The sequence below is a fragment of the Calidris pugnax genome, unplaced genomic scaffold (genome assembly GCF_001431845.1).
Source record: "Calidris pugnax isolate Ruff unplaced genomic scaffold, ASM143184v1 scaffold273, whole genome shotgun sequence".
Classification (NCBI taxonomy): domain Eukaryota; kingdom Metazoa; phylum Chordata; class Aves; order Charadriiformes; family Scolopacidae; genus Calidris; species Calidris pugnax.
In genome coordinates, this window is record NW_015094508.1 from 6,786,102 (window position 1) to 6,812,060 (window position 25,959).

The 25,959-nt window shown below is 36.5% G+C and overlaps 1 protein-coding gene across 6 annotated transcripts in view; it reads right to left on the reverse strand.

Moving 5' to 3' along the window:
* Positions 1–1,377: 1,377 nt before the first annotated feature.
* Positions 1,378–25,959, reverse strand: part of SREK1 (splicing regulatory glutamine/lysine-rich protein 1) — a 41,826-nt gene continuing 17,244 nt past the window's right edge. Inside the window, exons 1-12 of one of the 6 annotated variants that reach the window (XM_014964908.1) lie at positions 24,787–25,945; positions 23,488–23,611; positions 23,082–23,197; positions 21,535–21,699; positions 20,268–20,446; positions 19,527–19,657; positions 17,993–18,107; positions 15,380–15,499; positions 12,514–13,077; positions 7,288–7,383; positions 6,696–6,831; positions 1,378–5,988 (exon numbers count right to left, since the gene is read on the reverse strand). In XM_014964908.1, coding sequence (XP_014820394.1) covers positions 5,836–5,988; positions 6,696–6,831; positions 7,288–7,383; positions 12,514–13,077; positions 15,380–15,499; positions 17,993–18,107; positions 19,527–19,657; positions 20,268–20,446; positions 21,535–21,699; positions 23,082–23,144 — 1,722 coding nt within the window. In that variant the 5' untranslated portion in view covers positions 23,145–23,197; positions 23,488–23,611; positions 24,787–25,945 and the 3' untranslated portion in view covers positions 1,378–5,835. Of the gene's footprint in view, positions 5,989–6,695; positions 6,832–7,287; positions 7,384–12,513; positions 13,078–15,379; positions 15,500–17,992; positions 18,296–19,526; positions 19,658–20,267; positions 20,447–21,534; positions 21,700–23,081; positions 23,198–23,487; positions 25,946–25,959 lie in introns of those variants that run through there. The other 5 variants (XM_014964907.1, XM_014964906.1, XM_014964909.1 and 2 more) reach the window with 5 other exon arrangements.

The window sequence follows — 25,959 nt, forward strand, 5'->3', positions numbered from 1 at the left end:
AACGCACACCTAAAAAAAAAAAAAAAAAAAAAAGAGAGAGAGATACAGAACTGCTTCACGGCCATTTCTGTACCTCACATAAATTTAGTGGAAGTGAGTTTGTAACACTGTTTAAACTTTGAGACATTGTTTATTTACAAAAATAACAACAACATAGTAGCAGCATTTGACATTTCTTTACTTGTACCATTTCATAGTTGCTTAATTAATGCAAAAATATACTCTACCAACATGGAATGAGTTTGCTTATACATCTATTAAACTTAGAAGACCTACTTTATTACCAGAAATATCAAATTTAGAGAAGGGAGACAGTATTTTTGCTGCTTTGGTTCCCCGGGTATATCTGAACTCAGACTGAGATAGGGGCTGTGTACGACAAATCAATCACAGCTCCTGCACCAGTGGGAAAAATACCAGAAAGGATCTACTGACAGACTACACGAGCTGTGCATGTCAAATTACTCTCTTGATGTTTCCAGAGCAGATCACTCATTCCTTTGATTAAAATATGATGAAAATTATCTATTTATGAAGTAGCGATTTCTGAGTGGCCCATCATTTACTCATCAGTGCAGCAGTAGCTCTACATCTTTGCACTAAGGAAGGTTTTACTCAGTAGAGCAGCAACTACTTCTTCTAAGAAAGCTACTTAACTGGCAGCCTCACTGAAGACACCAAGGACTGATTGAAAGGAAGATGAAATGATTCTTTTACCATTGCTGGCAACAGCCTTTCAGGTAAAAAAAGACACATGTAGCCCTTTCAAGGGGAGAAGAACAATTTCATTAACAAGGTTATTATGGAACATGTTTTATACACCAAAAATCTCTAGTCTTGTGTCAAATCTGGCACTAGATCAATGTAAAAAATGTATTGAATTTTAAAAAGCATCAGCTGAAATTTTCAGGAATACATAAACAGCTGAAAACTTACTTTTGCTGACTGTATTCTGCTGTGTTAAGCTCAACAATCATAAAACTGTCACGACAAAATTTTTTTCCCCTCTTGGATAATAATCCAGAATAATTTCAGAAAATATTGTAAAAACTGAAGTTCATAGATAGCTTCTTAACTGTAGTATTTACTTACACAATACGGAATCAAAGTGTTAGACCTATTTTCCTCAAAACTACGGGGAAAATAGCTGCCTCCTCATACCATCAGACAAGTTTATTGAGCTGTTTTATATTGAAAATAATACCGAAGAAACACTGAAACTAATGCACTCGGATCCTGCAACAGAACTTACCTACAATGAAGCATTCTTGAATTTGAAATAAACACTGCATGCAAAGACATTTAAAAGTTTAGAAGAAAACACAATTGAAAGTGTATCTTATATATAGAAAAAAAAAGTCCTTTTCATACAGTGCGTTTTATTTTCAATATTACTTTAATTACACTTTTCAACATATAAAAATAAACCTAAGGTACAGGCTGAAAACATTTTTTCTGTTTACGTATTAGCAAACAACTAAGTCTTAGATTCTCTTCAGGTAATAGCACTAATGATATCTCATATTTCAATTGTGCACACTCCAGTCTCTGGTGAGAAAACTACATCTTTCTGCACTAAGCGCCTACTCATTATTTTAGGCATTTACAGATCTCAACATTTGTATCACTAAATCCAATTCTTACTTTTAAAATTATGATAACACCAAAGGCAGTAACTGATTGCTAGAAAACTGAAACTACCACCAAGTGGCAGGTGGGACACATCATATGCTCCAGTTTGCAAGTCTTTGTTCAGATTTCACATCTTTTAAGATTATTTGTTTTACTGTTATAATGCCATTTTCACACTAACACGTATAAAATTCAAGATCACTTTTGCCTGATTTTTTTTTTTTTCCTCTAAGTGAATGGTTGGCAAAATTAAAATATATGAACTCTAACCTTCTTTCACAAATTAACAAAAAGACACCGATGCAGGGATGTTTCAGACTGAAAAGCAGAGGTTACACACACAACACTATGGCATTACCACTTGAAATGGTCAGACACAAATGAAAAAAATAACACTAATACGGACAGGTATGAAGTACACAATAGTTTGTATCATACAAAGCAGCCTTTACTTATTATCTCTTCCTTAGACCAAAAGAAAATTACAGAAAACCCTAAACCTAGTAACTCTTACAAGATACCAGTACAAGCCAAGGGCAGCACAGAGGAGCCACTATGTACCAGATTTGCAGGGGTTCAAAGTAATTTCAGATGCTGCCTTGGCTGTAGCTGGACCAAAGGACCCCAGCAAGCAAGGCAAAGCACGCCGCAGACTAGGGAAGTCACCTTCTTTGCAGCAGAGACAACACACTCAGGTGCCCACAGCTCATTTCAGAACCCAAGCTGCACATACGCTGCTGCTGTCAGCCCGCTAATGTAAAGCTTGCTCAGATGGATCTGTATGAAATCGCCACCAAAAAAATTAGCAGGTGACTAATGAGTAGGCAGAACCCAGGTCTCGCTGATTTTTCAGACGTGCTTCAGATGCTTCTAGTTTCCAGCTGAAGTGCTTTTTGCCCCACTTAGTTCTAATTTTGAAATACGAAAAACAGTATTCTTTACACACCATACAACCGTCAGTGTTTGCAAACAAAATTTCATCCCTCACACCTATGTAAACCTACGGAAGGCCAACTCTATCCTGTTGTTGTCTCCTGCTACCTTCTTCTTTCAAAATCCAAAGAAAAAGCCTATCTTTACCCAGAAACACTGTTGCGAAATAACTGCGGTCACTAATGGAAGCTCAAGCACGTATGTGTTTTACATGGTCCTGGCAAAATAGCACCCTATGGCCGCTTCTCTGAGCAATTACAAGTCACAACATTTTCAAATAAAGGCTGACTCAAATGAAATTGCATTTAAAACAGTACAGCTATCATGAACTACACCGTTCTCAAAACACTCACTCCATTTAATGTTGTTTATAAAGTGCAAACCCAAACAATCTGACACGGCAGCTCAGCATGCAAACTTGAGAAGGAGAAGGCAATGGAAGATGGACACATTCCATGGATGATGCACACAATCCCCTTGGAGCAAGCAGGAACTTCACTACTGCGCTACGCTACCCGCTTAAAAGTGAGCCACGCTCTGCAGAGACAGGCATTTTACAAATAACAGCTCTCTCTAGTAGCTTTTTAGGAAGAGGGGAACTGTAAAACACCTAATACAAATAGACAGAACTTAACTACCTCACAGATCTGCAGAGTATTTACAAAGCAAACCCAGAAAATACAGCATTTGTAAGAAAATATGACCTGGTGTGGGGAGGAAACGTGTTTGGCGGTTGGTTGGTTTGGGGTCTTTTTTGCCTTTTTTTAAAAAAAGCATTTTGTAAGGGAACCATTAATTCACATACAATGCAACAATGTGGTGCATATGGACTTACACATGTGATAAATTAGTAAGGCTGCCAATCTGTAACTACTAATTTCCAAAGGCATGTTTCTTAGCTAACTGCACACAATCCTTTACATATTCTGTAACTGATATATACCAGAGCTATGCAATTTCAGGGTAACAAAACTCAGCTGAAACATGATACACTGCAAGAATTCTAATTCCTCCCCAAGGAGAAACTTAGTTTTTCAAAGATATTATAAATAATACATGTATATTTTCACTGGTATCCCCATTTCAAATCAAAGAAGCTGCCTGAATAAGACCAATCAACTAAAAATATTCCTTCAATAAGTATGTACCAGCAGAAACTTCCCTCTAAAATACTTAATTTTATTAGTGAAATGGTACCAAAGATAACAAGTATACAAACAATCTCTTTGCTCTATGCTACTTACACATCATAAATAAGACAGCTGTTGTTGCAAGACACAATCCTTCACAGTCTTCCTGTAAGCATACAGATTTGTCATTCTTTTATCAGAATAAGCTGTTTACCAGCCAATAGCATGTGGCTTAAACATCACAAAAATGACTGTCTATACTTTACATGGTAAAGCATTTTCCATAGTTTTAAATGTACACAGTGGCAAGAACATTAAAACCTATTGAAAATGAAGAGTGATCAAGTAGCTTCACGATCAAACTGGGTTTCATTACCTTAGGAATTGGGCAAATTTTTCACTCCTTGTAACATGCTTTATCTTTTTTTGAAGAATTAACTATGCAAAGGAAAAGAAAAACAAAATGAAAGCAAACAGCAAATATCCTATTCTTTTTTTTTTAACTGAAAGAAATAACTCTTCCCATGAGGTAAGGCAATTAAGTCATTTGATTGTATTAAGTTGTATTAAAAATAATCTCCTCAATTTCAGGTATAATTAAGTTTTAAAGGTATGACTCTTAAGAAATCCTATGTAACCAATTAAATTAGTTCAGAGAACACAAGCCGTGTTTTACCTTGACAAAAATATTTGCTTTGTCATTCTCTTCTTACATGCTTTCTCCCCAAAGAACGAAAAAAGAACCCCATATAACTACAGTGTAAATTAGAACTTTTTTCCCAAAATTATTTATCCCCACTTCTTTGCATACAATTCCTGTGACATCACCCAACAGCTATCAGAGAAGATGATGGAGAGGTAACAATTAAGGCCATCCAAATGTAGGTTGTCTTTGATGCAGGTGATCAGAAAATGCTTTGTATTCAGCTACTACTTTTGTACAGTGGTGGTCCCCAAATTGCATCTTTGCTTTCATCTATAAATCTCTTCTAATAACAAAAAATAAAAGTAAAAATGGAGCTTTAGTATTTTAACAAGTGAATCAAACAACCGTTCTGGCAAGTCACTTGCATTCTTGTCTACAGTATGGTGGTGGCAAAATAGCAAGAGAGATCACGTAAGATTTAGCCAAAAACAAGTAATAGCACATACCCTTCTAGAAAATACCACATTTTAAGAAGGCACTAAAGCTTCTGCTTGTGCTCCCATATTTTTTAAACAAATAAAAAATATTTCTTTTCATAATGGCACCTGTACTATTTGCAGCTGAACAGACACACTGCAGTACAGCTCAAAACACAGCTGTAATTTCTGATAATATGATAAAGATGTGCTCACTTCTGGAAGGACAAAAGAAAACAAAATAACAAAACAGTCCCAAAATAACCCAGCAAGCTAACCTATTATCTATAAAATGGCAATGCTCCTCTTAGGAACAGAAAAGTAGCATGCATTGTTCAAATACTTTAAAAGAAATATTAATTTTAAAGATATTAGTAAGAAATTATTTTAAATAATAAACCCCAAGAATCTCAAGCAGTGAGCAAATGAAAAACATACTAGTCAGGGGGTATTTAACATATTAACCGTAAAACTACATTTACGTTTAAAAACCCTTTCCCTACAGTTGTCATTTACAACAAAAGAAAAGTGTGTATAATTATGCACCATTTCCAAGCACATCAAACAGTACACATTTAAGTTTTTGTGGATTTTTTAACCTACAAGGTAAAACAAAAAAAAAATTAATCAACAAGGAGTTATTTTAAACAACCTTCAATGCACATCTTCAGGTTTTTTTGGGTAGTACAGGTTTACACCTTTCAGTTTCTACTTATTTGTAACAGCTTATGGCAGAACTTAACATAAATCATTTTACAAGTAAGTACAGCCATCATGGAAATGCATGGATTTTCAGAGATGAATAGTTTTGATGGCATCTGCCTTTTCATGATATACCTACTGGTCCGTGCTCTCTTGCTTTACAGCAAGAAGACAACAAAGCTATCACAAGAATTGGAAGAGCTACTAGTACTATCAACACGTTCAGGTTGATTGCTTTGACATTTTCTTCCTCATTCTGGGGAATAAAAAGCTTTGGATTGCGTTTCCTAGTTGAATCAGAGGTCCATTCTTTGCTTTAAACCTCTTCCATTTTAATTGAGAGGTCTTCTTCATTTGGCTGACAGTTCCCATTCTGTTGTAGTTTGACTTCATCTGTCCTTTCTGTATCTCTGTTGTCCACTTCCTTGTCAGTTTCTGAATTCTGATCCTCTTTAGCGTGATCTTTGTCCTACCAAAGATAGAATTACTTTATAAAAAAAATAATCTTAACATTATAGGAAGTGACTTGCAACTATGTGTATTTTTATTGTCTCAATTTTTACATGCCTATCTTATCTCCCAATTTTCAGAATAATAGGTGTCAGCTTCTTTTCTTTTTTTTTTTTAAATTTTCTTTTCAATCAGCTGAAGTTAGGCACTCATAACAACTCATCATCCAAGAAATCATTGCCATAGTGTGATCTGTCTTTATCATCAATATTCAAAAAAAACCAGAACAAGCAGCACCATGGAAACTATGAGTAACAGCTCCAGAAATTAAGATTTCACCATATTTTCTGAATTAAATAGAATTAAACACTCTATTTCACATTTTTTGTCAGGTATCTGATGCATTCTAAGACTTCTTGGATAAGATAATTACTTAAGCACGTGGACAGAGTCACCCAAACCAGCTGTTTTGTAACAGCTGAATAATTCTGAGTACAACAAACTACTCAAAGGCATGCTGCTTTTCAAACTCTACTAACAATTGAACCACTTACACCAACTTAGGTCTCCAACTGCCAAAAGCTAAACCCAAATGGTAATAATTTGGTAAGGAAAACACGAGAAAAAGAAAAGAGGAGGAAAAGAAAGAAAAAGAAGTGAGGGAATTTCAGTAACAGCTCCACTAGCATCACTTCACTCTGCTTATCGCTTGGTCACACAGCTTACCTTCAAAGTAGTGGTGCTTTTGTCAGATTTCTCCCTTCCCTCTTTTTCTTTACTACTTTTTTTCTTGGAGGTGGAGCGTTCTCTTTCTCTTCTTTCGTTATTTGCATCTCTTTCTCTTTTTTTCTCTTTCTTGTTTCTGTTGCACAAAATTTTTACTCAAATCAGAATTTAATCCAACAGCAACAACCTTTAAACCATTTACCTGCAAACTAAACTCTCATCTGTGGGTTTTCAAATAAGACCCTAAAACGTAAAAAAAAATCCCTTCATAAAGACAAGGGGATTTTTTGACTGAAGAGAGCTAAAGAATCCATGTGTTCAGTATGCACAGCATTTGCAAAGAGAAAACCAAATTAATTTGTATACAATGAAGGAATTTTATGGATTTGAAGCAAATTTGCACTGTTGACAGATTTGAAACTCTCCAGTTGAAAGCATACCAAAACGCAAATCTGTTTTAAATCAAAACTGAATCATGCTGATAAACTGAAATAATCTGAGACGATTAGTGCAAGGGCATTTAAATGATGAAAATACTATAGATTCTTCCTCCTTTGATGCTCATTAACTTTTACGTTTAAATCAAACTGACCTTCTCGGAGAAGGAGTTCGTGAAGACTTTCTTTTTGTTGTTTTGGATGTTTTAGGAGATTTGGAGAGACTTCTACTCTTCCTTTTACGTCTTTCTCTACAGGACCAAGAAATTCAAGATCATCAAAGAAGAGAAATAATAAACTTAGGAACCAGATAAAAACAGAAAGCTCTTAAAATGATCTGACAAAACAATTAAGTAAATAACCCTGAATTTAACATTATATATCACCAACAATATATGAACTGTAGAAAGCAAAAAAAAAAAAAAAATGTTCAATGTTCAGTTTGGTAGGAGAAGGAAGGCTGGAAGTGGGGAAAAAAGGCTGTGCCCTTTCAGATTTTAGTTTTTTGTTTATTCTCATGGGCTTGTACTTACACCTGATAACAATGGAAACACACTGAATTCAGTAATCCTGTATTAAGTAAGAGTTTCCTCAGCAAGGAAAAGAAACGGAATGAAGAGCCACAGTTTGGTAGGAGAAGGAAGGCTGGAAGTGGGGAAAAAAGGCTGTGCCCTTTCAGATTTTAGTTTTTTGTTTATTCTCATGGGCTTGTACTTACACCTGATAACAATGGAAACACACTGAATTCAGTAATCCTGTATTAAGTAAGAGTTTCCTCAGCAAGGAAAAGAAACGGAATGAAGAGCCACATTAACACGAAAGATGTAACTAGAGCAATACGAATCTCAAAATATAACATTACACCTGAAAATCACCATAATTTCAGTTCAGGCTGACTGAATTTTAATTCCTGAATACATGAACTAGCATTCTTATTGGTCTAGAAGCAAACAGTGCAAAATAAGCTCAAGTTTTTGTCAAAATCAGAATATCTACTGTTTTCCTAGCAGTAGAGCTCACAGTAGAGCACACAGAAGAGCTCACGGTTATTTTACAACAGCTGTTTACATAGATATATGGAATTTGCTGAAATTGCTGTTATGGAGTCTGATCTTGAATAGAACAAAACATTAAGTAATTGATTGCAAGCGTACTCAGGCACATGTTAAAATAAAGCAAAAACAGCCAGTAAAACTTCATTCAACAAGAACACAGAACCTCTCTCTCTCAAAGTAAGATGATTTTTTCCAATCACCTCTTCACAGGGCAGGAAAAGCGAACAGGAAGAACCACCAATGAAAAACAGGGAAGTTAAAAACTAGTTGAGAAGGCACTTCAAGATATAGCACAAATATTATAGTTAATGCATACCAGCTTTTGCAAGTCACACCATTAGGTGTGGATATTTGTATCTTCAGTATTTAGAAAGGTCAAGAAATCAACAGTTCTTACATAAATTATAAAAGGGTACATTAAGATATGCCTAGTATCACTATCTGGATTGTTATGCTGACAATATCATCTACCATGACCTGAAGCTGTACAGAACAAAATTTTGCAATTATTTTGTTCAGCAAGCCCCGAAGTTTGATTCAATCTTTGGTAAACAAAACATAAAGCGGCCTCAAAAACATGGAGAAAAGAATACAATCACTGATCAGCTGCTTACTAGCTGATGCATCTCATTTTGAACATCTTCACATTTATCATCACTTTCCAAATGAGGCTAACTGGAAAACGATACACTATTCTGACAATGCTCCCACTGGGTCTACACTGACTACATCCCCACTTTATTTTGCTTTCCAGCATACATATCTGTGAGTAACCAAGTGCCTACATTACACTTCAAAGTGTTTTTTCATTCAATTCAATTTTCAGGTTTTGCTTTTCATATTTCAAGTGGAAATGTGTGTCTGACGGTATTTGTTGCCATCTCTATTACATTTGTCTATACAAAGATTTTTGTGCACCTGTTTTTTTAACACTCCTAAGCAATACCAATACAGCAAAATTTAAGAAAAAAAAAGTCTGAATACTTTTATAGTGATCCCATGTCTCTTAATCATACACAGAACTAAATTCGGTACCTGTGTCCTCTGCTAGCCTGTAGATGTCTGTTGGAAAAGGAGCCAGATCCTCCTCTTCCCCTAGTCTGTGTCTCTTTCTTCAGCTAGAAATCACAGATAGCCATCTGATTTCTAGTACCTGAATACTGTCTGTCAGTAAAGTAAGGTCAGTTGCCATCTAGTTCTTAGAAGGTCCTGTATGTCCTATTCCACATTCACCTCTTCATGAAAATAACAACTACTTGTCCAATATATTACACTCATCAGGTAAAGGTTTAGCAGTCCAAACTCCATGCTGCACTGTAAATCCAGGCAGCTGAAATGCCAGTTTGTTGGATAATCCTCTCCAGAAAGGTTTGTAACCATTTCAACTAGACAACATCAATCATCAATGTGAAAAAGGCAGCCCTAAATGCAAGCTAACCAGGACTCTGTAGCCCTACATATTCACAGTTGCTTTTCTGAGAAGAACAGATTACTGAGGTCGGAAGACCCCTCTGGAGACCACCTAGCCCAACATCTCCCTCCCCAACCTTAAAACAGGGTCAACTAGAGCAGGTTACTCAGGGCTACATCCAGTCAGATTTTTAATACCTCCATGTATGGAGACTCCACAATCTCTCATGGTAGCTAGTTCCAATTTGCCCAGAAAAACCACAATTTAAACATCAGAAAAAAAGCCTTTATTTCCTGTATGTCAATACATGTCTATTACCTTTTAGCCTGTCACTGGTCCCCCCTGACAAGTCTGGCTCTGTCTTTTTCACACTCTCACATCAGGTATTCATACACATTGACAAGACACCCCCTCAGCCTTCTCTTTTCCAGGCTAAACAACTCCAGCTCCCTCAGTCTCTCCTTGCATGATGGATGCTCCAAGACCTTTATCAGTTTCACATTCTTTCACTGGACTCACACTGGACTGTCTCTTGTAACAGGGAGCCCTGAACCAGACACAGGATTCCAGATGTGGCCTCACCAGTGCTGAGAAGAGGGAAAGAGTTGCCCTCCTTGACCTGCTCACAATGCTCTATCTAATGCAGCTCTGCATACTGCTGGCCTTCGCCTTCTTGGCTGCAAGGGCCCCTAGGTCTCTTTCTGCCAGCCAGCCCTCCAGCCAGTCAGCCCCCATGCTCTAGTGGTACAACAGGGTTACTTCTGCCTGGGTGCACGACTTGGCCTTTCTCTTTGTTCAATTCCATGAGATGGCTGTCAGCCCATTTTTCCTGTCTGTTGAGGTTTCTCTGAATGTCAGTACACTCCCTTGTTGTACCAGCCTCTCCCTCCAGTTCTGCATTGCCTGCAAACTTGCCAAGGGTGCAGTCTGTCCTGCTGTCTAGGCCATGGATGTCCATGGGAGGGATCCTTTATCAGGGAATGCAGTGATAGGACAAGGGGTAATGGTTTCAAACTGAAAGCAGGGAGATTTAGATTAGATATTAGGAAGAAATTCTTTACAGTGAGGGTGGTGAGACACTGGAACAGGTTGCCCAGAGAAGTTGTGGATGCCCCAACCCTGCAGGTGTTCAAGGCCAGGCTGGATGGGGCTTTGAGCAACCTGCTCTAGTGGGAGGTGTCCCTGCCCATGGCAGGGGGGCTGGAACTTGATCTTTAACTTCCAACTCTAACCATTCTATGATTCTATGTTCAACAGTATTGGCCCCAGTATTGACACTCTAAGGACAATGCTATATCTGAAGAAAGAATTGTAAATCTATATTAAAAAGCGTATTTCTCTCACCCTTCAAAAGAAGACTGTGCTTGTTTAGTAACATCTGTACAAAAAATAACTTAATATCAAAGTAAAGTTTTGTACTATGAGTCCACTAGAAGAGATGCACTGATTTTCACTAGTATTCTCTGCCCAAGTTAGTCTTCCATGGCGTTCTTAAATAGGAAAATTCTTAAAGGGAAGCGTAATTGTGGCAGACAATTGTTTGTTGAGTATGAATTTTTGGTAACATCCAGCTAGCTGCACTTGCTATTTAACATTAGGAACTGGGTCTTCCACTGAGGTTCTTATATAATCTACACATTGTCAAGATCTTCAATTGTTTTGCTACACTTACTTAACACTCCTGAGGCCTACAGACAGAAAATGTTTCATGGACAGAAAAAGTTTTCAAAGCTGGCAGAAGCTACCTCTAGTCTATGTAAGACTTCAACCCATGAAATAATGTTAAAAATGCATTAAAACAGGAAGCTGCATATGCTTAAGGAAGCCACAGTATTTTGCCCACAGACCTCCAAAAACAGCACGGACATTTCATATAAGGTAAGCAGAATGTTCAGAAACTATCATACCCTTTTCTGCCTTCTAAGAACCATGAACTCCTGAATTTTGAGGACTGTTGGAATTTTGCTTTTGTGCAGTGAAATGATTATAATACAGAGAACTTTTCCTAATTCATCCTGCATTTCATTCTCTCAAGGTAACAGCTAAGATTTGGTATCTAAATTAGACACATGGTACTACTGAACTCCCTCATTCCTGAGGTATAAAGAAAGGACTTTTTCCACCAAAGCTTCTGAAGTTAAGTTAGCCACAACGCTTTTAGAATATGCCTGAGTTAGTCCACTTACAGAGCTTATAATCAACCTCACAGCCTCCTTTTGCTGCATACTGAATTTCTCCAGACTTTCTCCCAGCTTATCCTCCTTCAGAGGCAAAAAACAACAGCTACATTAACTTGGATGTTTCCCTCTTTACTACCAGCATTGTTAAGGAATGTTACTTTTTACTTGTACCTGGCCATCTAACCAACCAAACAAGATATCCTTATCTTCCAACTGATATACACTGAGATACATACATTCCGATTGGCTAGCCAGCCAAGTGATGTGCTTGCTTCCTGCTGTTCAGCCATCCAGCTGAAGAGCGGCGAGTACTATCACCCAACTGCTTGTAAGATCTGCAGACCAACACTGCACAGTATGTAAGTAACCAAGGAACTATGTAACAGTGACTCAAACTCTCTTCAGAACAGAGATGATGCGTGATGTTGCTTTATCAGAACTTTCAGATGGCTCCAACACAGAGAAATGGCATAAGAATCATCTACTTACTGTCCTCAAGGACTACACTATATGGTTATGTGAAAGGCAAGCACCAGCAGCCCAACAAGAAACTATGTTGTATCAGGCATCATACAGAGCTCTTTGTAATAGATTTTACTTTATAGGAAAATCTACAAAACAGAAATAATACAAATTTAATTAGTAAGGGACATGGTGATATTGATACATAAAAACTGGGGTGGTGCCTCACTGAACTGACAAGTTACAAAAAGCGTGAAAAAATTCTAAACAAACCTGCTGGAGCTACGAGATCTTCTTGAAGAGCTATAGCTTCTTGGGGGTGTTCTGGATCTCTTCTCTTTCTTCTTTTTATCATCTCTCTCTTTTTCTCTTTCTCGCTCCTTCTCTTTATCCCCATCTTTTTCCTTTTCTTTGTCTCTGTCCTTCTCTTTTTCCCCTCCTTTATCCTTATCTCCCTCCTTGTCCTTAATCTTCTCTCTGTCCTTCTCTCCTTCTTTCTCAGTATCTTCTTTTTCCTTGTTCTGGTCTATCTCTTCCCTGTCTTTTTCCTTCTCCTTATCTTTTTCCTTTTCCCTGTCCTTATCTTTGTCCTTATCCTTGTCCCTGTCCCTATCCTTGTCTTTGTCTCTGACCCTCTCGCGATCTTTATTTCGCTCTTTATCCCTCTCCCTGTCCTTCTCCTTGTCCTTCTCCCTGTTTCTCTCCTTATCTCGTTCTCTCTCCCTGTCTTTGTCTCTGTCTCGGTCTCTCTCCTTCTCCTTGTCTCTGTCTCTCTCCTTCTCCTTTTCTTTGGCCTTTTCTTTTTCCTTGACCTTTTCTTTGTCTCTTTTCTTGTCCCTGTGAAAAGCCAAACACAAATCCATTAATTCATCCTTGAACTTTCCAATTAAAATTACAACTAACTCTTTAGCATACGTTAATTGCTCAAGATAAAGTGTGGGTCTCTACTGAAAACAGTAATTACTCAATATTTTAATTTTTCACCCTTGTTCCCCACGAGGGAAAGGTTATACAGCTAGTAAAAATTTGGAAAACAAACGGAGAAAGGGAGGCCAAAAATCAAATCAAACTGTGATCTTCAGAGCGATGTTATTATACTTCAAGAGAATATATCTGTTCACCTCACAGTCATGTTACTATACATGAATAAATTTTCTACATTTGACAGGAGCGAGACAAACTTTATAATCTGTAAATCCACTCCTTACTAAAAGCATATCCACATAAAATGGATTGCAGATTAACTACCCTGACATGGATAATTAACAGCTGACTGACAGAAGTCTTTACTCTACATATTCTCTCACACAGATATCCTGGAATTGCTTGGAAGTCCAACAACGATTAATAAACAGGAATAAAAAAACAGGGATAAAATTCACCAGATAAATTCCCTCAAAAAGCAAATGTAAGGTCAAAACTCCATCATGACAATCCAATCGTATGTAATGTAATTAGCAATTCAAAAATTATGGAACAGAACAGGATAACATAGAAAGTCAGCTTCTTTGGGACAGGCAGAATGACACAGGTTCATAAAAAGAACAGTGAGGAAAATTCCAACTGATGAACTAGTTGTCAAGCCAAACAAAAACTGATTAGATCACAGCTCTGGCTAGAACATCACATTTTGGTATAGGGTCATCTGGAAGTGTGGGACTCCATCTTTCGTTTCTAGCAGAGAGACACACGAGTCCTAGAACTGCCTCTACGACATATGAAAATGAGCAATTTTTAGAGAGAGAAATGGGAGAAAGCACAAGAGGAGAAGTTAGCTAGCAGACGCAGACCTTTACGTGTCCAAGACAACCAGACTGACAGAAGTTCCTGTCTATTGGCAATGGTACCTATTCTAGGATTTGTGAAGATTCTCAGAGACTCCTTCACATGTGAAAGGCCCTAAGGACAGTCCCCAGCTTTCTTCAATGGAAGAAGTGTTTGGCTGTATTTTCTTCTCAACTGCTAATTAGTAGGCTGTTGTATGCTCTGTGACCTGACAACTTTGGCTCCCATCAGGTTTTGGCAAATAGTTCTTCAGAAGCCTCAGAGAAGGAATGTAAGATCATAAAGATAAAACAGCACACAATCCCTGCAACAGCAAAGAGTCTCACAATGACCCATGACATGCCTTCCAGTTAATTCATCACAGAGATTTCATTAGACCTGTCCCTTCCAGTGAGCAGACATCTCAAGAAGCTCCAGACAATAGCAAGAGAGAATCAAAGGAGTCCATCAGTAAAGCCCAGCTAGCTACATAGCGTGTTCCTGTTTCCACCGAGGTCCACAGATCTGCAGTTCTCTTTCCCAAAAAACTTCTTCCCTCAAAAAACAAGAAGCAACTGCACAACCTAAGTATGAAGCTCCCTTTAAATGAATTATGGGAATTACAGAGATGAAAAAGAAAGAAAAGTACCAAGACTTCTGTTCATGAAGCTACTTTCATAGGCACTTTTGATTTGTGAATATTCACTACATCATCCCTCAGAAAATGTTATTATCTTGTTGGAATTTCACAGCTCAATAATTAGATGATCAAACATAAAAATGAATAGACTAGGTAAAACATAGATGTATTAGATTTTGAAATGCAAATATGCCATATAACAGACACAGGCACTTGCACCCACAGCAGTGTATGGACAACATGAGGTAGCCAAAGGCAAAAATAAAAAATTGTGCACAAAAACTTTATACATGTTCCCAGAATATGGGATCAAGTTCGGCCTGAATCCAATCTTCTCAACAGATACATATTGAACAAGCATTATCCACTTTATTGTGGGTTGCACAGGCTACCCAGAACATTCCTAACCTATTCCTTAAAGTCCAGCAATTAAAGTTACGTATTTTCAATCAGCTTGCATGCTGGTATAAATGTTGGTTAAAGTTTAGGTTCCTCAGTGTGGTAATTTAACCCCCTTGAGCACCATGTGAACTACTATATCCCAGCCACAACCAGTACACTCAGCATTAAAATTTACTTTCTATTCTTTTGTCCCACAGACAAAGCCTGGGGACAGGCTAGAGCATTTGGAGATTCCACCGTTTACTATCACCTAAAAAGTCTGCTAGATTTTTTTTTTCAAAAATTCTATACTGTGTTCTAAGAACAGTATATTTTCGTAGGAACGGAACTTACCGAGAATGAGAGCGACTTCTTGATTTTCGCCTTTCCCTAGATCGAGACCGTTTTTTCAGGGGACTCCTAGATCTGCGTCTGTCCTTGTGTCTTGAGAGCGATCTGTTGCCAGATCTACTTCTATATGAACAATGACAAAAGAAAAATATTTTAATACTGAAACTTCATAAAAATCAGGTCAACCAACAAAGAGAAAAAAACCCATAAAACTTGCTTCATTACATAAAATTATACAGTTACACCTCAGCAATACACTGCCTACCAACACTTTTGCAAATATGTATACTTTATGCTTCACCAGGTGCACATCCCCTCCTTTGAAACAAGGTGCCATTTAAGTAATAATCATGTTTCATAGTAACTTCCCTGAACATCCCAGAAAATATTAATTCCTATCATATTAGGTTAGCTGTCCCTAGTAAATTACAGTGCATAAACCCTATTACAGCCAATTTGTATCAACTTGTAAAAATAATAAGTTACATTTTGGTTTTCTTCAGACCCAGTCACTTATTGCAGCCTTGGTCACTCTAACTGGTCTCTTTTTGCATTGTTCACCAGCCTTAAAATTTAAGTAATCTTTTAAAAACTCAACCAAAAAAAAAACCCCAACACTATCTGTGGCTTAGCATTTAGTCAAGTTGAAAGGATTTGTTAGCATAGATTTCAACTATAAGAAGTCTCAAGAAAAGGAATGAGCATTTACTACATGATAAATAAGGAATGCAAATAAAGTGCAGGTACTCTGATAAAAATCCTATTAAATTCTTCTGGTAAACATATATAGTATAGTTGCAGATTTGATGAGGAAAATAAAACTTTTAAAATTACTATATTTCTTTTCCAATATGCTCTCTTTTTTCGGAAGATCATACTCCCTTGGAAAGCAGAAATAAGAAGCTATATTTGAACTTTAAGTTTCAAAAAACCATTGGATACTTTGCCTGAGAGGTTAAGGTACCATGAAGTTTAACTTACCAAAGACAGAAAGGCCATGTAAATTACTTAGTAAATCCTGAAGAACAGGGAGGTACAAAAGATACCAGCTCCACCTGTCTTCTGCAGCTCAAGACACACAGAGTAACGAGAGGAGAGGCAACCATTTTTTACCTACAGCTTTGCTCTGCTAATCACTGCAGAAATACAGACTAACTACAGGGCAAATTAATTACAAATGAGTCAAAATAAGACCTCGAATAAATCTTCTATTATAGAGATAAAAATTATTCAAGTGTTTCATAAAACAGTGAAATGTGGAAGTGGTAAGGGTAGCTTGTTCTTAGGGATTAAGTTGTTGCAACAGATCAGACTGGCCTTTTTCAGCATGTTCTCAAAACTGAAAATAGTAGTGGTAAATCATGAGAAAAAAATAACTAACCATTAAAAGTTGTTCAAAGCACAGGATTTCCACAAGTGAAAAAAAAGCAAGTTTATCTTTTAAAAATCAATTTGGTTTGTGTCAACACAAAAATACTACTACAAAATACTACTGAGGTTACTGGAGGGTTACACAAAACACAGATTGTTTTCAGTTATGTCCTGAGTTAGAGAAACAGCAGAGAAACAAGCAATAAGGAAATGACAAAATTATTCTTTCTGCATTAAGAAGGTACCTAAGATTTTAATTTCATGTACTGTTGTGTCTTGCTATTGCAAAACTGAAGCCTGTACTTATATTGTATTTGTTTGGTAGTATAATTGGTGATAACTCCTTCTGGCCAGCTTTTCAGTATCTCAAGGAATTCTAGTTGCCTTATTAAAAGATGATGTATAACAATGCAACAGAGCTTTTGCTGCAACACTGACAACACTCACCTTTTAAAAGTGTAAGCTATCAAATAACTTTTGAATTTCTTTTTTTATTTTTTTTGGTGATACATAACATAGCCAAATAACTTTCCATTACGTAAATGTTCTGAAGACGTTCCTGACATTGAAAGAATCTGAACCATTTCAGGAAGAATTTCAAAGACTCACATAGCACGACTGTCTCATTCTTGGACAAAATCTCAATGGGTATACTTTACGGATGACCTAGTAATTTTATTTCCTCCCATATTTCAAAGTCTGTTTCAGAACAAATTTAGCAAAGCAAAAAAATCTGAAGAATGAAAACCTGCCCTTTAAGACTTATTCTTCTGCTTTTAAAAACCCATAGCCTTACATTTACAGTACATTAAATAAAAATACTGCATTTGTTAACCTGATATTTCAAAGTTAGGTCATCAGGACTTTCTACTAGCAAAACCATGTAGTCTGTCTGCTCAGGAAGTTACCAGTAAACTGCATGTTTGATCCACAAAACACAGGTAACTCTTTTTAAAATACAGGTCACAAAATTGTATTATGCTACATGGCACAAAATGTACCATAAAACCATAGAAATAGCTATGCCACATGGCACAAAAGCTGCCTTCCTTAAAACATTTAGCATTTAGAGGGAAAGAATATCCATTCAGAGACAAAGTTCCTGATTACTCTGATCTGCTCAGTGTAAATTAGTCATCTCTACAGGGACACTTGTCTTATGACTCAGTAAGAAATCTCAGTAACCACCACTACTAAAAAATATCCCAGTACAATCTCTTAGTCCAAAATAAAACCCATACCTACCTGTGTTTTGAGTGTGATCTTTTTCTTCTAGATCGGGATTTTGAGCTAGACCTGGATTCTGAACGAGAATGGGAACGGGATCGACCGCCTTTTCTTTCACTGCTCTTTCCAGACTCTGAGAGGAAAAAACCACTTTGCAGTGTAAGCTCAGAACATTTAAAGATCCCAGTTAACAATCTGGCACAAGTGGAATGTACCACATATAGTGCAAGGGGCCTACTCTTTGCATATCTTCCTTCTTTGCAAATAGCCTTCAGAAACATCCAAGAAAGTCATTGCATATACTCGTTGAGTGCAGCCATCCTGCAGCAGTACACATAAACCAGATAATTATAAACAGCTAGCTCTATTAGGAATGGGATTTATGTTGCTGCCACAATGCACAAGATCACAACATGTTCTCCTCCTGGTCTATTATTTAATATAATTACTTTCTTATTTTTTTAAATAACCTGAGAAGAACCAAGTAAATTTAGAGGGCATATATTTGAAAACAAGCAAAAATGTAAATAATAATTAATACTTTCTGTACTTTTAGATATTTAAACCACTGTGCAAATACTGAAGTTTTATTCCTCAGATACTGTTTTGTGGGAGGAAGGGATGAAAAGTTTGATCCAAAGGCCAGGAAGCCAACAGAAATCTTAACAGTGACCTCATCAGAATTTAGTTTAGACTCTAAAAGATTGTTATTTGCTGCTCTAACATTGAGGAAGCATTAGAAATATTTTTCTTCCAACCCTAAAAAACAACAGAATCTCCCTTCCCCCCCCAAGACTCTGCACTACCTAATCTATGTAAGACAATGTCTGGGTTTGTTAGTAAGAAGAATGACAAAATCCCACTGATGAAAAGAAAAAGGAGGCTCTCAACTACAAGTCTGACACATTGAGAATTTTTTTAAACTGATTGCAAAACCACAGCATAAGTTAGGATAAATCAGCACTGCAATGTCTGTCTAACCTCCCAACCCACCAACACCTTTCTCTTTGATGTGGCATTTTCATTGGGAAACCAATTTAGATGGAAAAAAGTCCTTTACAGTATGTAAAGTTTTATCCCTGATTTGTTCTCTGATCCCATTTGCTATGAGCCCAGTCTTGAGCCAGCACGAAAAAGAGCATAGTGCAGGTACAAAATTAAACTGCTTGCTTTCAGAACCATGCTAGTTTCCTCTAATCATGAAACTATGGCAGTAACGGGTGCTAGAGGAGAACAAAATAAAATATAAAACATTTCCTTTTAAAAGTTTGTAAGTACTTTAAAAAGCACCAACATAAAGTAATTGATTTAGTATTAACTCTGCATTTTTGAAAACATTCAGTGAGCATGTATCTGGAAATTAAACATGATGAAATAAAAAGTCAGCTTCATTCCACTGCTTTGTTGCATGAACACAATTTTCATAATTGTCTTTTTTCTCCAACACATATTGTTCACTTTTGAAGTACCATTTTCCTGTGTGTGAAAATGCTCTTTACAGTGTGTGCCAAGGTACTCAGAGAACGTGAGGTAATGAACATCATATACCTACCTGGCTCAATAGCAGCAGATATGAAAGACTGGGCTTCCCTTACTCGCTTCATCACTTCTTCCAGTTCCTTGGCAGCAGCTTGTGGTGTCATTTCAGGAGGCTTCACTATTGCATTATTGGAGTGATTTATTCTAAATAAAGGAAAAATAAAACCTTTAACTCCCAACAACTTGAAAAGGGAAAATGAAAAACAATTAAGAAAGAACAATACCTCAACTTCCATGTGTGACTAAAAACTTTAAAGTTCAGCAAAACTACAGATTTTTCCAAACATTCATCTATTCTAAGTATCTGAAATGTCTTTTATTGCTTTCAAATCTTACCACTTTTAAATAAATGTGGCACAATACTTCGGTGCCAAAATATTTTCTAATCCAAGTGCAGGAACCTGCTTCTCTATTTCAGATCAAATCTCTACACTAAAGCCTACAAACTACATACACATCATACAGAAACCTTAATTAGTACTAAGGACTTTGCAGATTCTTTCACTATTATAGCTCCTACTACCTCAACATTAAATACAAATGTATTTTACTCAATGTCATCCATATTTGTCTCAGAGAAAGTTATGCCCAACCTTGAAATTGGAGTTTATAAAAATGTTCCAGTTTGCTAACAATAGGTTCTTATATTGAAAAAATATTCATCACAGCAGTTTCCTGAACATGGGAGTCATAAATGTATAAGGATACAAAGAAATCTCTCATTTAATAGTCATACAGATAATTAATTTCTTACTTTAGTGGCCTGTCTCCAAACATAACTCCATTAAAGGCAAGAGCTCGAGGTACAGAATTTTGGTCTGCAAATTCCACAAAAGCAAATCGTGTTGGTTGCGTCTCATCACCCGCCATTCGCACAAATTTGACTTCTCCAACTTGCTTAAAGAATTCAAGCAGCTGATCTGCTGTTGTAGTCTAGAAAAAGTCGAAAACCTCAGCTGAAGTAAAATATATAATTAAAAACACTGATCCAATATATCACATAATCTAAGAGCTACAAATTTTGGAAATTTATCTCACCAATATTATAGAGGCAACATGAGGCAATCTTACACTTTAACAAAGACAGGTATTTTTTCTTCCATTAATCTAAAGACTGTATTACAATTTAAAATAGTGCAACCACAAGCACTGATCCTACATCTAGGTTAAAAAAGCATTTGTACAGGACTTCGAACTTTTCAGGCAACTCAGTTGAAATAAATGATGAGGAATTTCCTTATATACCTGTGTCCAAACTACTGCCTGTGAATTTCGATCAATTAAAAAAAAAATAATATCTAAACAATATTACAAAAAAGTTGTATTGTATTGTAAAAACAGTATTACAAAAATATCTTAAAAATATTACAAAAGCTAACAATATTAGCTTTTATCTTTTTTTCTACTAGCTTCCAGCTTATTTTATCACAATCAACAGCACTTCCACACTCTGGTAGCTACTTTGGCAGTCAAAAAACAACAAAACAAAATACTTACATTGCCATCAGTCAACACCAAATCATTTTTTCAATTCATTCAATCAATTGCTGAAAAAAACTAATTGCTGACAGAACTAACTTTCCTGTTATATAGGAACTCAAAGGTGCTAATTTTGCAACTTCCACAAGAACACATCATTCCATCTTGCTGTACTTAAGCAACTGCACAATGTTGTGGGGGAGAGCTACCATGGTCTCACGACTTCTGAGGCATTGCCCAGCTAACACAACCCAGCTGGACATTTTGCACAACAGACACAATCATGTTTCTTGAATTCAGCAGCAGTGTCATTTCTCTGGTATCCTGCCAGAATGAATTCCACAATCTGGTCTGATCTGGTTGGCACAGAAGCATTCAAAATTTTAAATATCACTAGTAAATAAAAAGATTATTTTTGTGGTTTTTTTAAAATTCCTGTTGCCACCAACTAAGAAAAATTCTTTACCATACAAGATTAGAATTCATAAATGACAATTTTACACCTTCCATTAGTATTTCCATTAGACACAAAAAAAACCTACCTGGGAATTCAAGTTTCCAACATAGACTGTTCTCCTGATTTCATCAATTTTGGATGGATCCACATTGCCCATTATTGGTGGCTGTGGTATTTCTCCCAGTGCCGTAATGTTAGGGTCCAATGCTGCTGCTGGTATAGCGCCCAAAGTGCCAAGTGAAACACCGAGCTGGAAAACACAAAAACAGAATATGCTTTCCAACCAACACTGGTGGGATACTTTACTTGTTAATATTTGCCTGCCTCGTGCCTTTCCGTAAAAATAAATCTAATGAATACAGGCAATACTTTAAGGTCCCAATGACCATGTGTTTTATACAATAAAAATCTACCCATAAGTAACCTTCTATAGTTCAGATTTTCAGTGGGCTATAAGTTAATATCTTCTAAAGCGGTATGGCCAGGGATGCAGTATATCAATCAGAAAACATATCGGCTTGAATTTGTAACGCTTACAGTCAATCAAATTGAGTAAGATGCCTTCAGACACTACTAATTTTTTGTTTTGTTTTGGTTTTTTTTGCCACAACAAGTATTAGGAGTAGATGAGGAACTGCTGATCCCTTGTCTGGCAAGGGAAGAAAGGAATTTGCAGTGCCCAGCATCAATTTTTTCTGTAATAGTTATCAGTCCATCAAAGGGACAGATAAGGTACCTTTTGGACAAACACATCACATAAGGCAAAATTAATTACAGCTGAAATGTGAAGGATATTAAGTGTAAGTTCTATCCCTACAAACACAGGCACTTCCTAGAGAATGAAAACAATACACCTCTTATTTTTGCAACCGGGAATTGAAATGTCTCCTGTGGAATGTTACCAAAAAAAGTCACTGAAAAATCACTACCAAATTGGTCTGCTGAGTTCCTGGTTTAAGGTGTTTTTTTCCACCCAAAAAGCAACTGCCTTTCCAGCAAACAAATGTTCTAACAAGTGTGAGAAAATCTCAACAAGCCACCGGTACTTTTATTTTCTTTTTTTATGTAACAAAAGGGAAAATTACTCTATTTTCCCTGAATAGGTCACAGCAGCCTGCTGATGTCAAGAAAGGCTTACAAAGGCAAAAGGGAACCGAGCAGAAGTAGCAGCAGCTAGCTCCTATGCTTCTTGTAGTGAAAACATTGCTAGGCTAGGGGTCAAAAACCCTGTCGTAAAGATAATAGTAAAAGAAACTTAATGCAGCATTTTATTATTCCGAAGAACTGTGTCAATGTGACTATTATGTTGCAACAAATGCTTAGGAGCTGGATAGAACTGCCACTGGGTGAAATTGATGGGTCTACAAAAGAACAATTAAAATGGACGCAACCAAAAATCAGTACTTACCGACTGTTTTGCAAAAAAATAATCCAGAAAAAAAAACCAGGAAAGGTAATGCACACACATCTTGTGATCTACCCTTAGAAGAGGCACTGCAGCTAAACCCTCACTGATCAGGCATACAAGAGGAACAACATCCATAGATTAGATAGTTCACGTTCTCTGAACACAGAAAAGGCTATTCAGTATAGTGGAAACCAGAAATCAAACAGCAACAGAATTTTACTTACTGTAGTCAAAGGGGTTGGTGTAGGTATAGGAAGCAACCCTGCACCAGGCATCAGGCTTGTCATTGTAGGAGCAGGCGCCAACAGAGAAAGGGCTTTGGCTTCATCTGGGATTTTACCTGAAGAAGCAAATGAAAGCATTACACAGAGTTGGAACGCTACACAGGTGTTACTCTTTCTATGATTTTACAATTACCCTTGCATTTAAAAATGTAATAAATAACAACGAATCTATCTACCAGATCCTTACAAAGAAACAAATAAGAACTTAAGTTTTTCCTTTTACCCTGTTCTACTAGGAAAAACAAAAGTGAGCAAAACTTCAAAGACTAGCAATCTCATTAATGGATTATTATTTTAAAAACTGAATAATGTATACAATTATTTAACACTTTGAGCTATGGGTCACCTGTACTGGAAACTTAATGTTCATGAACCAAACGATATCAAGCATGGACGCTTTCCCAGGGCGGTGTTTTCGCGGTGATCGAAAGTTGTTTTACACATGACAACCGTTCGTGTTGGCTGCATCACTAATAGCACACAGAACATCAGATACAGAAAAGAAGAACATTTTTTAAAGTTTAATCCCCAGAAATGGCAAATAACCAAATCAGTAAAAGAAAAGAAAAAAAAAAAAAGAAAAAACCCAACGTATGTGCTAACTGAAATTTGTGGTTTTTTCTTAATCCTCTGGTGCTACCTACTTTGGATGTAAAAATAAATGAAAATCAAATAAAAACTACTGAACTACAGTGACTCCACACAATACATACTACAAGTGAAGCTGGAGGTGGAGGAGGGGAGAGGAGAAAATATTTAGATTTGTATTGTCTCACATTCTAGGTCACCTCAGTTTATCTGAAACTTTGATAAATTAGCTTGAAATTTACTGAGATTGAAGAAAATCATAACTGATCCACTAAGTAAGCCATATTTTCCCAAAATATGTATTTCCTACTATTTCAATCAGATTCTATTCCCCTGCCATGCTAAAAGTTTAAGTAATATCCAATCTGAATTAAACACAGGTTTCACTCAACATTAGTCATAATTAGACTGCTAAATGAACCCCAAAAGATCTTCAAAAATCAAAAGATTTAATAGTTAAATCATTATGATTACAATTAAATGTACACATTAAATTTGAAATTCAAAGGGATTTAAACATGTACAAACATTAAACACTAAACTGAAAAATGAAAGAAAGAAATTCTAATTATACCAAGTATTGATACCTATCAAAAATTACTGGCTTAGCTGTATTTATGCTATCCAACTAAGCCCTTTAGTACTACCTCATGCACTTTATTAAAGTAAATGCTTTTATTTAAACATAGTTTTAAAAGTCAATCCACTGCGTCAGTGGATTTTACTGCTTTGGTTAAAACTGTGTATGCTTTAACTATACACCCCCTAACTTAGGGATTTTTAAATGAATATATTAATATTCTTATCAAAAAGCAAAATATGAGGTAAGTCTCAAACTACTGTGCAGTTTTAGCTATATGAGTTCCAACAGACCCCACAGGAAACATACTACTTTAAAAAAAATGAAAAGAAGGAAAAAAAAAAAGTGTTGCAAACCTGTTCTACAGATCTGCAAAGGCTGTGTTACAGTTGGGTATGACCAAAGGACAAAACAAATCTAAATGAAACTTAATTTATATGTAGCATGGGTGGAATAGAAAAGATAAAATAACAGTACCCATTTTTTCCTCATGCTTCCTATTTACACTTATTTTATTTATGTTAAATTTTGAGGCACCTTGCTCCTTAACATGTAACAAACCACTTCACTTTTCTATCTAAAGGAGAAAAATAGGAAAATTATTAGCACTTAGGAATTAACTGTGCAATAATGACTTCCAGGGCTTTTTAAAAAACATGCATGAATCTGAGACATCATCACAATGTTCAGCACTTTTTACAGATCCCACTTTGAAGTCAGACATGCAATGAGAGTTGTACCCAATTTGCCTGACTGCTCATGAGTATCAGGTATTTTGCTGCACATCCTGCCTAATATGTAGCTAACTAACAGGCTTTCGAATATATAGCTCCAGCAGCTGTGCATGCAAATTAGGCATAGAATTATGTACTGGTTCTTCTGAAAATTGAAATACTTAAGTGTTTCAAATGACAAATGAACCAGACCTTATCCTGAACAGCTAGCATCTTGCAATTAACTGGATAGTCATGCAGCTTTCTACAGGGTCAACAGACATTGCTCTAGTAAATCCAATAGCAGAAATGGTTCCTAAAGTGGTTTGTCTGCATTCTAATTCAGATCCTTGGTCAGTAACGTACATAAGTATATGCCTAATTTAAGTATGCGCTTACATACAGCCAATTCAATATACACTTAACCAAATAAATGACAGAGTTGCTTAGGCATTTAGCCCTTTTAAATAGGAACTGAGTTAAGCACATAGCTAAACAGACAATGAGTCAAGTTCAGAAAGGTATTTAAATACAAGCCTAAACTTTAAGTGTATTGGTCATCTTGCTGAAATAATCGGAATTACTCGTTTGCTCAAATGCTTCTCAGGGAATCCACCGAACACTTTCGGTTAAGTGCACTGTTTAGCAGTTCACAGAATGAATAACATGCATATCTCAACTGTATTATTAGCAGCATTATTTCCAGAATACCTTGGTCCTTCAACAATGTAATATTTTATTTTAAATACAAAATCTTGTCGCTCAGTTCCATGCCACAAAGATTAATTTATTTTATTCAAGAATGAGAAAGAGTCTATCTCTGCAGACAGAACCCTGAAAATTTGCCTGCCTTTGAGATAGTGTCTTTTCAAAAGGTCCTTCTCCAGTTTTCAAGACCAGGTCAAATTTTTCAGTAATTCTACAGAACACAAACTGT